This window comes from Equus quagga, chromosome 13 (genome assembly GCF_021613505.1).
Source record: "Equus quagga isolate Etosha38 chromosome 13, UCLA_HA_Equagga_1.0, whole genome shotgun sequence".
NCBI lineage: Eukaryota > Metazoa > Chordata > Mammalia > Perissodactyla > Equidae > Equus > Equus quagga.
Genome location: NC_060279.1, coordinates 91,456,493 through 91,468,899, shown reverse-complemented (window position 1 = coordinate 91,468,899; position 12,407 = coordinate 91,456,493). Strand labels below are relative to the sequence as shown.

At 55.5% G+C, this 12,407-nt stretch overlaps 1 protein-coding gene across 1 annotated transcript in view; it reads left to right on the top strand.

Annotated features, from left to right (window-relative positions):
* Nucleotides 1–9,201, top strand: part of FKRP (fukutin related protein) — a 14,390-nt gene extending 5,189 nt beyond the window's left edge. Inside the window, exons 2-3 of the mRNA XM_046684290.1 lie at nt 1,123–1,183; nt 5,321–9,201. Coding sequence (XP_046540246.1) covers nt 5,360–6,847 — 1,488 coding nt within the window. The 5' untranslated portion in view covers nt 1,123–1,183; nt 5,321–5,359 and the 3' untranslated portion in view covers nt 6,848–9,201. The remainder of the gene's footprint in view (nt 1–1,122; nt 1,184–5,320) is intronic.
* The last annotated feature ends 3,206 nt before the right edge of the window (nt 9,202–12,407 follow it).

Sequence of the window (12,407 nt, the reverse complement as noted above, 5' to 3'; positions counted from 1 at the left end):
CGAGGCCGGGCGCGCGCCTCGCCCACCCGGGTCGACCCCGACGGCGCGTGCGCGCGCTGGGAGGGGGGCGGGAAGGGGCAGGGCGGGGACGCGCGCCCCGGGCCCCGCGCGAGGGTCGCACCTGGGAAGAGCGGGACTTCGGAGGGGCCTGCTTCCTGCCCCCCTCCTCTCTCTTCACCCCAAAGAAAGACTCTAACCCTCTCCAGCCCCCAATCCCACTCTCCTCGACCATCACGCTTTGAGAGAAAGGGCGACACCGTGGGGAGGGGGTTCAGCAGTAGCCCCATCCTCTCTGATTCCTGGCCTGGGGCGGTTGTCATGGTAACCCTTCCCCAGCCTGGAACGCCCCCAGCCTCCCCTCCCCTCCACCTTTGTGGTTCTGGAGCCCCAAACCTCTCCTGTACCTGCGCCAGGAGGAGGTTGCTAAGGTAACCCAAGTCCCTGGCGGTCCTCCTGCCCCTCCCCTCATTGGTTACTATGACAACCTCACCTAGCACTCAGGTAAAAAGGGCCCCAGCCCCAGGGACACTGATGCTGAGGCAAATACCTCTTTCCTAGCCCCTCCCCCCAGCTACTCTGTTGGCATTACCATGGTAACCATCTCCCCCTTTCCCATCGTGGGAAAGTCCATAGACCAAACCAACCAGGTGTTTTTATTTAGAGGAGATGCTCTGCTGAGGAGTAGTTGCTATGGTTACAGGGCCTGGACCATCCCCAGGGAGGTGAGAAAGCGGCAAGGCCAAGCCCTGGTTACTATGGGAATGGGGGCAGTCTGCCTTCCAGTGACCCTTGGAACCAGGCCACCCACCAAGGTAGGGGATGCTTGATGGTTGTCTCAGGATAGAGTGTGTCCAGGGAAGGAGTTGTCATGGTAACACCTTCTGTCACTTCCAGCCCTACCTTTCTGGACACATTCATGAGAGAGGGATGGTTATAGGTTGCTATGAAAACTGACATCCTTCCCTCCCACTCCTAAGATGCTCCAGGTGGTGCCTGAGCTTGTCGGACTTCAGAAGAAATGATTCCCTGACCTTCTTATTGCCCCTTTTGTAGATAAGATGAAATTGTGCTCTATTGTGTGAAATTGGCTGATTTGGGGTTTCCTGGTTCTCCTTCCCTCAGCAGTGCAGCCGAGCGGGGCTGGAACCGCCCCCCTGGAGCTCCCCGGCCAGCAACCTAGGAGGTAAGAAGTCCCCCTGTGTCACCAGCACTCACGTCGAAACTGCCCTTTCCTTGTCCGCAAAGGCTTTCCCCCCTGTGGCTCATTTTCTCTGCTTGTGACATGCTCATTCTATAGATGCAGCAACTGAGGCTCAGGCCAGGTGAACCCAGGCCTGAAGTGACTGGATCCACTTCCACTGTTTTGGGGGCAATGGAGAGACGGCTTAACTGTCCTCTTCTTCATTGATCACCTTTTCTCTATGATGCCCCCTGCTGGTGTCCTGCCCTCTCTAGAAGTTGTTTGTGTGGTTTTGTCTGTCTTCCTACCGCTGGCGGGCCTGCCCATGACTGCTTCCTTCATCGCGTGTCCCCAGAACACAGGGTCTAGAACAGAGAGCGCTCAGGAAACATCTGTTTGTTGAGTTAATGAGTTGGATAATGCATTCACGTGCCACATTCAGCTCTGAAAGCGCCCGTGAGGTTAGGGCTGGGGGAAAGCTCACTGAAGATGGACTGAGAATTGGGCTAAGTGGACCCAAGAGACACAGCAGTTTATTGGTTGAAAGCTCCACTCTGGAATCAGCTTCCTGGGTCAAATCCTGGACCCACTGCTTCCCAGCTGTGTGACCTTGAGCCAGTGACTTCACCTCTCTGTGCCTCAGTTTCCTCATCTTTACATGCGATCATAACCTGAAGATTAAACAAGTTAAGATGTGTAAAGTGCTTAGAACAGGGTCTGGCACGTCATGAGCGGCTAGAATTGTTGACATTGTTATCATCCTATCGTGATTCAGAAAAACGTAGAGTATTCGGATCTTCAAAATCATCCTTTCTTCCATTTTTCCCCAGTGAAGAGGTTTTGAGCCCTTACAGTTGGGGAAGCCAAGACCGACCTTGTTAGGGTACTAGATGGTTCCTTTCTGTTCCCTCCCTGGTCCCCTCACCTCCTTGTCTGGCTATCATACCCACTGGTCTCTGATGCCCCTGCTGGGCACCTCCTGGCCCCGAGTCAGCCAGACAGAGCACAATGAGAGGGCCTGGGAGCGGAGACCTGGGTTCTGCCACCTGCCTCCTTTCTGTCCCTGCGCCACAGGCCCCCCATCTGAACAATTGGAGCCCCTCACCCATTCCGCAGAAAGTTATCGAGCATCTGCTGTGTGCCGGGCACGAGCTGTGCACTGGGCATCCAGCAGGGGACAAAAACAAGGAAACAATAAATAAGAAAGTAAAATCTACGTGATGACCAGTAGGGGAGAAAGATTGTGCAGGGACGGGCAGAGAAAGGGCGTGATAGGGAGGTGCGTCTTTAAATAGGGGGGCCCAAGGAAGGCCTCACAGACAGGTGACATTGGAGGAAAGACCTGAAGGCCGTGGGGGGAGCCATGGGGATACCTGGGCACCCAGGCAGAGGGGACGGCGGCGCTGCGGCTGAGTGTCCTGGGTGTATGTGAAACATGGCCTTTGGTGGCCTGTGTGGCTGGGGCTGAGTGACCGAGTGCGAGAGGGTGGGGGACCAGGTGGGGCCTCATGGGCCACCATCAAGGCCTTGGCTGTTCCTTCGAGTGAGTTCTGAGCCACAGAAGGGTTTGAGCAGACGGAGGACAGGATCTAATTCGAGTTTTAACCAGCTCCCTCGGGCCCTAGGGGATGAGAGTGGGGCAGGAAGATGGTCTCTTTAGAATCTTTAGAAGATTCTAATGCCGTCTAAGGGTCTCTTCTGTGCATCTGTGTGCCTGATTCTACGATTCTAAGATTTTTAAGACCCTGGAGGTTCTGTGGTTCCAAAGGTCCCTGTCCCCACAATAATGTGAGTTCCGTGGGCTCAGGGATGTGTCTGTCTCTGTGTGTCGTGTGTCCACTGCTGTGTCCCCCGTGCCGAGAACAGTGCCTGGCAGGTTGTAGGAGCTCCACAAATAGACCCTGAAGGACTGAAGGAAGCAGGACTTGATCTCAGGTCCAGAAGGCAATTCTAAGGTCTAAAGATTAACAAGATGCTCTTAAAGTGCAACTCCACTTCTCAAGTGCCGGCCGAGCTGGGTCGGAGAAGGGCGGGCAGGACTGGGATGGGTGAGGAGGGGTGGAGGGCATTCCTGGTAGGAGAGAAAGGAGGCGGGAGGACCAGGACAGGGTCCAGGCACATGGCCATGGTGCGGAGTGTGGCTCCGGGCCCTGAGTGGGCTCTGCCGACGCACAAACCCTGCCCCTGGCTGTCCTCTGCTCGCCCGGTGCATTTTCAGTGCCCAGCTGTGTGCCAGGAACACAGCGGTGATCGAGACAGCCCTGGCTCTACCCTCCCAGACCTCACAGTCTAGCGGGGCGGGCAAACCCATCCCCAGACGGTGCTGCCCCAGAATGGGCAGGGCTGGAACATGGCAGCCTAGGGGCTTCGAGAGCCCAGAGCGGACTTGTGACCTAGCCTGGGGCTCAGGGAAGGCTTCCTGAAGGAGGGGCCATCTGTGCCGAGGCCTGAAGCATGAATAGGAGTCCTCCAGGAGAAAAAAGGCACAGGGAAAAGGGGTGTTTGAGAGGAGACTCTTCCACGCAGAAGGAACAGAATATGCAAAGGCTTAAAATAAGACCTGTTGGAGGAACAGTCCACAGTGGCTTGGGCATAGAGTTTGAGGAGGCATGGCTGGAGATGGGGCTGGAATGGTGGGCGGGCAAGGGCCAGGTCACACAAGGCCTTATGGGATGTTGCAAGAAACGTAAACTTTCTCCCCAGGGCACTGGGGAGCCATGGCAGGTTCTAAGCAGTGGGGGGAGAGGTCAGATTTGTGCTTTATGAAGACTTCTCTGGCTGCCATGAGGAGGGGACTTGGTCTGGAGACCAGGGGAAGGCTGAGTGGGGATCTGGGTGAACCCAGGTTGAGGGGGGAGCTGTGGGAATGGGGAGGAGGGGTCAGCAGTATTGAGGGACTAGGAAGATCAGCTGGGTCTCTGCTGTCCCCCTCCCTGGAAGGATAGAAACCTGTGAAAATCCTTCAGGGGGAAGCTTTTTTTGAGTGTCTGCTCAGAGCCCAGACAGAGTTAGTTACACTTACTGTGCTGGAGACCAGCCAAATCTCCACGTTGTGGGGGGACAGGGAGACAGCGCCATCTGGGGGTTGCTTAGGAGGGTGGCCAATGAAGGGGGGGCGTGTCCCAGGGCCGGCAGCCTTTTTGATGCAGTCCAGTCCACTTTAAAAAAATTGTTTTTAATTGTGGTAAAATACACATAATAAAATCTATCATCTTAATTTTAAGTAGATAGTTCAGTGGCGTTAAGTGGATTCACGTTATGGCGCAACCAATCTCCAGAACTTTTTCCTCTTGCAAAATTGGAACTCTGTACCAATTAAACTACAACTCCCCATTTCCCCCTCCCCCAGCCCCTGGCCACCACCATTCCACTTTCTGTCGCTGTAAGTTTGACCCATTCCATTAAAAAAAAAAAAGAATTAGTGGCCAACACTAAGAACTGGGAGAATTGTAAGGCAAGAAAACATTTCTGGCTTTTCTTGCAAAGCCAAAATGATCCAGCTGACCATCAGGAAAGAGGTGGCCAGAGGCACAGGGTCTGAGGAAGTGGGAAGGGACAGCGGAGGAGGGTTTGGTGGCCAGGCTGAGGCTGCAGCATCCCGTGGCCCTGGGGCCAGGCCAGGGGGAGGGGAGGTCAGGGGAGTGGTAGAGCAGAAGGTGCAGGTTGGGTCTGGGGCCGGGGCTGGTGCGTCTATAAGGGAAGCGGAATCTGGGTGAGCAGTTGACAGCGAGTAGAGGGGTGGGACTGCTCAAGAAGGGGAGGTGGTTCATTTGATAAAAATTTACTAACACCTGGTGGGTACCTGGCTCTGTGCTGGGCCCCCTTGGGGACCTAGCAGTGACCAAGACAGGCTCAGGACCTGCCCTCATGGGTCTCACAATGCAGTGGGAGGACACAGACCGGTCCCTATTCGGTATGACTTAGAGTGGTTGGGCCAGGGTGGGGGAACCCAGGGGACCGAAGGAGCCCAGAGCGGGTGTGTGACCCAGCCTGGGAAGTCAAGGAGGGCTTTCTGGAAGAGGGGAAGTCAGAGCTGAAGCCAGATAGGGAAAGGGCTGGGAGAGAGGGCAAGGCTGAGGATGGGGCGGGACGGGGGTCTGACAACCAGCCCCACCTCGCCTCTCATTTCCCCCTCTCCAGGATGCCCTGGAGGTCCAGCTAGGGCCTGACTTCGGCCCCATGCGGCTCACGCGCTGCCAGGCTGCCCTGGCGGCCGCCATCACCCTTAACCTCCTGGTCCTCTTCTACGTCTCGTGGCTGCAGCAGCAGCCCAGGAACTTCCGGGCCCGGGGGCCCCGCCGTGGATCTGCCACCGGCCCCCGCGTCACCATCCTGGTGCGGGAGTTCGAGGCCTTCGACAACGCGGTGCCCGAGCTGGTGGACTCGTTCCTGCAGCAGGACCCAGGCCAGCCGGTGGTGGTGGCAGCCGACACGCTCCCCTACCCGCCCCTGGCCCTGCCGCGCATCCCCAACGTTCGCCTGGCGCTGCTCCAGCCCGCGTTGGACCGGCCGGCCGCGGCCTCGCGCCCCGAGACCTACGTGGCCACCGAGTTCGTGGCGCTGGTGCCCGACGGGGCGAGGGCCGACGCACCGGGCCAGCTGGAGCGCATGGTGGAGATGCTCCGGGCGGGAGGCGCACGCCTGGTGGCCGCCCCGGTCGCCTCGGCCAACCCTGCCCGGTGCCTGGCCCTGAACGTCAGCCTGCGGGAGTGGACGGCCCGCTACGGCCCGGCCCCCGCCGCGCCCCGCTGCGACGCCCTGGACGGGGATGCCGTGGTGCTGCTGCGCGCCCGCGACCTCTTCAACCTCTCGGCTCCCCTGGCGCGGCCGGTGAGCACGGGCCTCTTCCTGCAGACCGCCCTGCGCGGCTGGCCGGTGCAGCTGCTGGACGTGCCCTTCCCGGCGGCGCGCCAGCCCCCGCTGGCCACGGCCCACGCGCGCTGGAAGGCGGAGCGCGAGGCGCGCGCGCGGCGGGCGGCTCTGCTGCGGGCGCTGGGCATCCGCCTGGTGCGCTGGGAGGGCGGGCGGCTCGAGTGGTTCGGCTGCAGCAAGGAGACCCCGCGCTGCTTCGGGACGGTGGTGGGCGACACGCCGGCCTACCTGTACGAGGAGCGCTGGACGCCCCCGTGCTGCCTGCGTGCGCTCCGGGAGACCGCGCGCTACGTGGTGGGCGTGCTGGAGGCGGCGGGCGTGCGCTACTGGCTGGAGGGCGGCTCGCTGCTGGGGGCGGCCCGCCACGGCGACATCATCCCGTGGGACTACGACGTGGACCTGGGCATCTACCTGGAGGACGTGGGCAACTGCGAGCAGCTGCGGGGCGCCGAGGCGGGCTCGGTGGTGGATGAGCGCGGCTTCGTGTGGGAGAAGGCGGTGGAGGGCGACTTCTTCCGCGTGCAGTACAGCGAGAGCAACCACCTGCACGTGGACCTGTGGCCCTTCTACCCCCGCAACGGGGTCATGACTAAGGACACGTGGCTGGACCACCGGCAGGACGTCGAGTTCCCCGAACACTTCCTGCAGCCTCTCGTGCCCCTGCCCTTTGCCGGCTTCGTGGCGCAGGCGCCCAACAACTACCGCCGCTTCCTGGAGCTCAAGTTCGGCCCCGGGGTCATCGAGAACCCCGAGTACCCCAACCCCGCGCTCCTGAGTCTGGCAGGAGGCGGCTGAAGCCCTGCCCCCCGCGCCCGCGCTCAGGGGAACATTCGGGCACGGGGAGCTGTCCTTTGTCTCGGTGCCGCCGGCGCTTGATGGGCGGCGCAGGGATGCCAGGCCGCCCTGCAGGGCCCAGCACAGTCCGGACATCAGAGACGTGCCCTACTCAAGATTTCCAAGAACCCGGGCTCCCGGGCTGGGACAGAGTTTTGGAAAGAGAGAGAGAAAGAGTGTAGGTTCTGGGGCCCTCCTGTCGCGAATGAGACCCCGGCTCTCCCACTTACTAGGTACCTGGGCCTGGGCGAGGGTCCCAGTTTCTCTGTGCCTCAGTTTCCTCCAGGATTCAGTGAGTACCCTCCGTGTCTGGCGCGGAACGAGCCTCAGGACACCTGGCTGCTGGGGTCGCTTGTGCCACTAGAGGCCGCCCTTGTGCTACCGTGGGGACCTGCGTTCCGTCGCTGCCGCGTCTGGAGCCCTTGGTGGCCCGGGACAGGGTGACGATCTCCTTGATCTGCCTTCTGCCAGTTCTTCCAGAACGCGGCCTCCCCCCGTCATGGGAGAGCTGCGGGGTGCATGCTGCGCTTAACCCCATCTTGCCCGGGAGGAAAGAGGCTCGGAGCTCTGCGGTGCTGCTGGGGAGAAGAACCGAGTTGGGATCCCGGCTCCGCTCCTTGGCTGTGTGACCTCGTTATTTTAGCTCTCTGCACCCGTTTCCCCATTTGCAAGGCGGGGTACCCCATAACCATAGCTCACGTTTACTGAGCACCGACTGTATACCATTCGTCCTTCTCAGTGTTTCACACGGATTAACCGATCCCACACCTCGACCCTCCAAGGGGAGGGGCTGCTCTTATTTGCATTTTGCTGGTGAGGAAACTGAGGCCAGCATGGTGAAGTCGCTTGCTGAAGGTCAGACAGCTTAGGAAGTGGCAGCGTGGGGGCTTGAACCCCGGGTGGCCGTGGAGCCCACATGAAGCCGCCCAGTCTGCCCCTGTCTAGTAAGGGTAGGGGACAGGGGCCTCCGGGACCAGGGCGGGCAGCCTTCCTAGTGTAGTCATGCACCTGAGAGTAAATAGCCTTTGGGCATGAGCCCTCAGGATGTGTGTTTATTTATAAATTATATCCAGGTACTACTGTCATTCTGTATATTAGTAATAAGGCTTAAATTATTCCATTTTTAAAATAAAGATAAATAGGGTTTTGTCTGCTTGCCTCGTCCCAGTGGCTTGTCCTGCACAGCCCCCCCTCCATAGTGGGCGGGGCCTGGGGTCAGACCCCAGCGCTGCCGCCTCCTCCGCTGTGGGCGGGGGCCACCGTGACTCTCCTCTGCACCCCTGCTTCCAACCTGGGAAATGGAGGTGGTGGTGGCCCTCACCCCGCAGGCTGCTGGGAGGCGCTTGAGTGGTGAAGGGGTCCGAGTCAGGGCTGGGTTTGGCTCCTGGCTTGGCCGCTTACTTTCTTTGTGACCTTAGGCAAGTGGCTGCCTCTCTGAACCTCTAGATTGAGGCTGGGGGTGGGGTGGTGATATTGCAAAAGGGTAAAACCCTCATGGGGAGGGGCCTTCACAGGCCAGCGAGACAAGAAAGAAGAGAACTTAGCCCAATTTCCTGAGACTCAGACATCCACAGCCAGACCTCATAACCCAGCCTCTGTTTTTAACCACTGGACCCGCAAATGGCTCACAAAGAGACTGTTGTTGGCTTCCCATGGAACATTCTGGAAGCATATAGGGACAATTTGGCTTATCGCTGTGATCGGGCGGTGCTTCTGGCTCTTGGAAGGCGTGGCCCAGGGATGGAGATGTCTTATGCCATATGCCACGTTGCTTGTCACATACAGTTTTAAAATGTCCCATCAGACATTCACGAAGGACAGATGATGTCCAAAATATTTTGCAACTGGTAAAGTCATAGAAATTAACAGAATCACTATAGGCATCAAATTTTTAAAATATCTTTTTTCTCTAAATAATCAAGATGACCTATCTTGATATACCTATTTCTTTAAATTGTTTGCCAAGAACAGAAGTTGAAGCTCAAATCATTTTCAAATTATCGTCATGTTTTTATTTAGAAATTGTGTGATTTCTTGAGTGACACAGCTGTATATATGTATGTGTGTATATATATAAACATAAAATAACCTATGATATATTTATTTATTTATTTAAAATAACTCTGCCTGAGCTGTGATTTGATAAGAGAACCACATCCAGTGCTTCTAGCAACTTCCCATTAACTTGAGAACCAGTGGGTGACGTGGGATCTCAACAGATAACTCATCTAAGCATCAACCACAGTTCTGTTTTCTCCTCTCTTCGCTGTTCTAAACTGACAGCAATTACATTAAAACTTTCCTAGCCCTTGTAAGACTGTCTGATAATTTCGTGTATTCAACCTTTATTATCGACTAAGTAATGATATGACACAAAACCCATGGCCACAATGAACTTGAACTAATGCGTTTATATTAGAATACGTGTTATTGAATTTCACCGCTTTCTCAATTAGCCTTGCACTATTAACCAGCTGGAAGAGAAGGGTTTCAGTGTTTTACCCACCAGCACGTCCATACTAGTGCACGCTGACTAAATTGTAGCCTTGCTTGGAAAAACCGGGGTAAGAATTATCAGCATCCAGAACCTAGCTCTCTCTTCGCGCAAATACAAAGTCCTTTTGATAAAGTTTTAATAGGTTCTGAATTTTCCAGGAAGTGCAACTACCATGTAAAATGAGGGAAGCTGGTGTCATGTTTCGTTCGAAACTTGACCAAGGATTGTCAACAATTTCAGAAGACCACGTTCTGTACGGCTCTCGGTAGCCGGACACTGACACCACGTGTCCCCCTCTGTGGGGAGCTGCTGACGTTACAGGTGTAAGGGTCTGGATTTCTAGGTTCTGGGAAGTGGCTCCCCACATTAGCATGTTGAAGTGCATGTTATAAATGATTTTTGTTGTTGTTGAGGAAGATTAGCCCTGAGCTAACCTCTGCTGCCAATCCTCCTCTTTTTGCTGAGGAAGACTGGCCCTGAGCTAACATCCATGCCCATCTTCCTCTACTTTATATGTGGAATGCCTACCACAGCATGGCTTGCCAAGTGGTGCCATGTCCGCACCCGGGATCCAAACCAGTGAACCCCAGGCTGCCAAAGCAGGACGTGCGCACTTAACCACTGTGCCACCGGGCCAGCCCCTAAACGATGATCCTTTTAGTTCTCCTTTTTATTACAGTTTGGGCAATATAGAGATTGTTGTTAAAATCATGTGCAGGTGGGTTATATTATCTGTGAACTTCGTTTCAGGAGCCAAGAGGACTCTCCCAGAGCTGACACTCAAGCCAGCACGTGCCCTGGTGTGGCCATGCCGGTGGTTAAAACATGCAAGCATTCACTTAGGGACTGTTCACCTGTTGGTAAAGGGTCGCAGCCGTGAGCCCCCTATTATTACCCTCCTGGCTCTCCCTGGGGAGCCCCCTGACCCAGCAGCCAGGGGGTTAACCCTGGGCGCAGTGGGAGGGAAAGGGGCTCATGACCCAGAGGCTGTTTGATGGCCCACTGCAGTTACCAAGCAAGAAATATTTTGTGTGTCGCTCTGAGCATTACAAAATATTTACTATGCAAAGTGGCCCCGAAAGACTTGCCTACACCTCTATGCACAATAGCTCCAAGCTGGAAACCACCTAGTGGCCATTACCAGGCGAGTTAAACACACTGTGGTACATCCAGACAGTGGAATACTCCTTGGTGATAAAAAGCAAAAAAGGTGGGGCCGGCCAGTGGCGTAGTGGTTAAGTTTGCGTGCTCCACTTAGGTGGCCTGGGGTTCGCAGGTTCGGATCCCGGGTGCAGACCTACACACTGCTCATCAAGCCATGTTGCGGCAACATCCTGCATACAAAATAGAGGAAGATTGGCACAGATGTCAGCTCAGGGCCAATCTTTCTCACCAAAAGTAAATAAATAAATAAGGAATGAACTACTGATTTGTGCAAAAATATGACTAAATTTCAAAAGCGTGATGCTAAGTAAAAGAAGGCAAATGCAAAAATCTACATACTATGGGATTCCACTAATGTGGAATTCTAGAAGAGAAAGAACTAACCCGTAGTGACCAAAAGCAGACAGTGGTTGCCTGGGCCTGGGGGTGGAGGGAGGGAGGGACAGCAAAGGAGCACGAGGAAATTAGGGGCGGTGGGAGCCTCGTGCACCTTGATGTGGTGGTGGTTTTCCACAAGCGTGTGCATCTCTCAAAATTCTTCCAGTCGCCTACTTTCATGGAATACAGTGTATTGTATGTAGATGATGCCGCAATAAGATTGGGCCCCAATAAGGCTGACGGCGGGCAGAGTCCAACAGGACTAGAGACATTGATGCATTTCCAGGAGAGACAAAGCTGAGTCATTACCTGCCTGCCTCCCATACTGGAACCCGGGCCCAAGCCCAATCCAGGGCCAGCCTGAGCCCGCCCTTGCAAGCCGGCCTCCTTGGAAGGAGCCAGAAGGGTGTCCCAGTAACAGGAGTGGATGGGGCACTGGGGAAAGGGAGAGAGAGGGAGCGGGGAGCTGGGCCCCAGGGAGTGGCCATGCAGGTGCTTTTTCTGCTGATATAAACCTTCACCAGTGGCCTTGGGGTGAGGCGCATCAGGGCCATTGTTGCCAGAGGCCTTGGGGTGAGGCATATCAGGGCCATTGTCACTCTTGCCAAGGTCATATAGCTGGCAGGTAGCAGAAGTGAAATCCAACCCAGGGTAACAGCCTCTCATGGCCAAGCAGGTCTGGGCCGAAGCCCAGTTCATTCACTCTGCAGATGCTTATTGTGTACCTACTATGCGCCAGGCCCTCTGCAGTGCTCTGGGTATGCAGCAGTGACCGGGACAAAGGTGGCTTCCTCATGGAATGCACATCCTAGTGGGGACCAGGTGTGGGAGCCCCTTAAGCCCTTGGCCACAGTGGGGAGGTTTGAGATGGCTCCAGTCTTTCTATAGGACCTGGATCCGTGTTTTAGGCAAATTAGTGGCATGTGCCCAGCAAATTTAAAAAGAAGAATAAGAAAAAAAATGAGTAAGTACTTTTTGGTGGAAATTGGCCCATGTACACATTCTTTTTATGTACACACATTGTATGTATAGATGGTATATGCAATATGTTACATATATAGGTATGTATCTCTTTAACCCGTCTTCCCTCACAACCTAAATCTAATCCATTCCCCAAAAGCATAAGATAGGAACTCTGGGGATAACTTTCTTTTTTGAAGATTAGCCCTGAGCTAACATCTGCTGCCAATCCTCCTCTTTTTGCTGAGGAAGACTGGCCCTGAGCTAACATCCGTGCCCATCTTCCTCCACTTATATGTGGGACGCCTGTCACAGCATGGCTTGTTAGGCGGTGCCATGTCCGCACTCGGGATCCGAACCGGTGAAGCCCTGGGCTGCCAAAGTGGAGCACATGAACTTAACAGCTCGGCCACGGGGCCAGCCCCCCATTAAACAGTCTTGTTAAACACTTAGATAACAACCCACCAAGGATTTTGGCAAAGGAGAAGCATTGAAAACACCAATTACTTAATTATTCAACAC